Below are 1,482 nucleotides of genomic sequence, written 5' to 3'. Positions count from 1 at the left end.
TTGGTCTCTTTTTCTCACACTCCCTCTCCGGCGTGGAACCCTGATTCGCCGATAACCGTGAACAACATGGTAGGCTCAGAAAAGAACATCGAAAGATGATAGAGAAGATATCCAAATGGATGGTGGATGTCACTGGGGCACCTCTACATAGGTGACAGGAACATAAATTTAAAAAAATCGTCAATTACATTGTCAGGTGACTTTTTTTTTTTTTTTGTAAAGACATAACATCTTTATTGTGTACAAAGCATGGACAGAGTTTAGTTCTTGTAACCTCTGCTGGCTCTGCGTCCTCTGGCACGCTCAAACTTTCTACCCTTAGAACGAACGTTGGGCTTGGTGTGACTGTGTGGGGTACCAGGAGCCTTTCCAAAGTGTCTGTACACCTCACGCCCCTTACGGGGCCCTGACAGGAGAACAGTGTTCTGGCCTTTAGGGGAGGCGAGAGCCAGTTGGTCAAGAGTCATGATTTGCCCTCCAGATTTAAGGATTCGGTTACGAGCTCCGCTGGACACTCTAAGTGCACAAACCTTCAGTTTGGGGATATCCTGAATCCTGACATCATCGGTGATGCTTCCTACCACCACAGCAGTTTTGTTTTCACGGCCAGAAAGCTTCATTTTACGGATCAAGCGGGACAGGGAGAGCGGTGGCCTGTTGGTGCGGCTCATGAACAGACGTCTCAGTACCACTTTGTTAAAGTTGGAGTCAGTACGACGGGCCAAGAAGCGGTAAAGCTTCACCAAAAGCCTCAGGTAGATATCCTGACTTTTGGGCTCCTTTCGCCGCACCTTGCGGTCCTTGTTGTGGCGGATATCTACTCCCATGATGGCGGCTGTAGCACCAGCGGCTTCTCGGGGAGGAAAGCGTCAGGTGACATTTTTCAAATGTTGCCGGATAGAAACCCCTGCTCTGCATAGTTGACAGGGAATACATTTAATAAATTCTTCATTAATTAATGCGCGCCACATCCCTTCATTCAATGCCTAAACTTAAAAAAGTTGTCCCACTTTTACGCTTTAATAATTTGTCCCATAATTCCACTCTTTATAATTTTAAAAATGTATCCTCCTTTTGGATGTGTTCTCTCTTTCTCACGTTCCCTCTCCGGCATGGAACCCTGTATCCCCGCCACCCGTGATCACCATGGTAGGCGCATAAAAGAACATCGAAAGTTGATAGAGCAGATATCATATTGGATTGTGAACACCACAGGGACGTGCGACATGGTGGGACAGTGAATGTGCACATTCCTACACGAACTGACTGACAGGGGTCAGCCCTTGAAACTTCTGGGTCTCCAAATTGGGCACATGGCTTGAGCTTGCCCTTTACCCCTTGGAGGTGCTGGCCTAACCTGCAGCCAGTGTATTGTCTGAACGTGTGTTTAGCACGACTGGAGGGGGTTATCACAGGTTATATTTCCCAATGTTTTGGGGTGTACCCTAATTTAAAAAAATAAAAATAAATTTAAAACCAAAA

At 46.4% G+C, this 1,482-nt stretch overlaps 1 protein-coding gene across 1 annotated transcript; it reads right to left on the bottom strand.

Moving 5' to 3' along the window:
- Positions 1-206: 206 nt before the first annotated feature.
- Positions 207-874, bottom strand: LOC122931955 (60S ribosomal protein L18-B-like). The gene has a single exon (XM_044286073.1). It carries the CDS (start codon positions 825-827, stop codon positions 261-263), a length of 567 nt encoding a protein of 188 aa, XP_044142008.1. The 5' UTR covers positions 828-874; the 3' UTR covers positions 207-260.
- Positions 875-1,482: the final 608 nt, after the last annotated feature.

The sequence above is a fragment of the Bufo gargarizans genome, chromosome 3 (assembly GCF_014858855.1).
Source record: "Bufo gargarizans isolate SCDJY-AF-19 chromosome 3, ASM1485885v1, whole genome shotgun sequence".
Classification (NCBI taxonomy): domain Eukaryota; kingdom Metazoa; phylum Chordata; class Amphibia; order Anura; family Bufonidae; genus Bufo; species Bufo gargarizans.
Note: the sequence above shows the minus strand (reverse complement) of the source record. Positions and strands in the feature narration are given on the sequence as shown.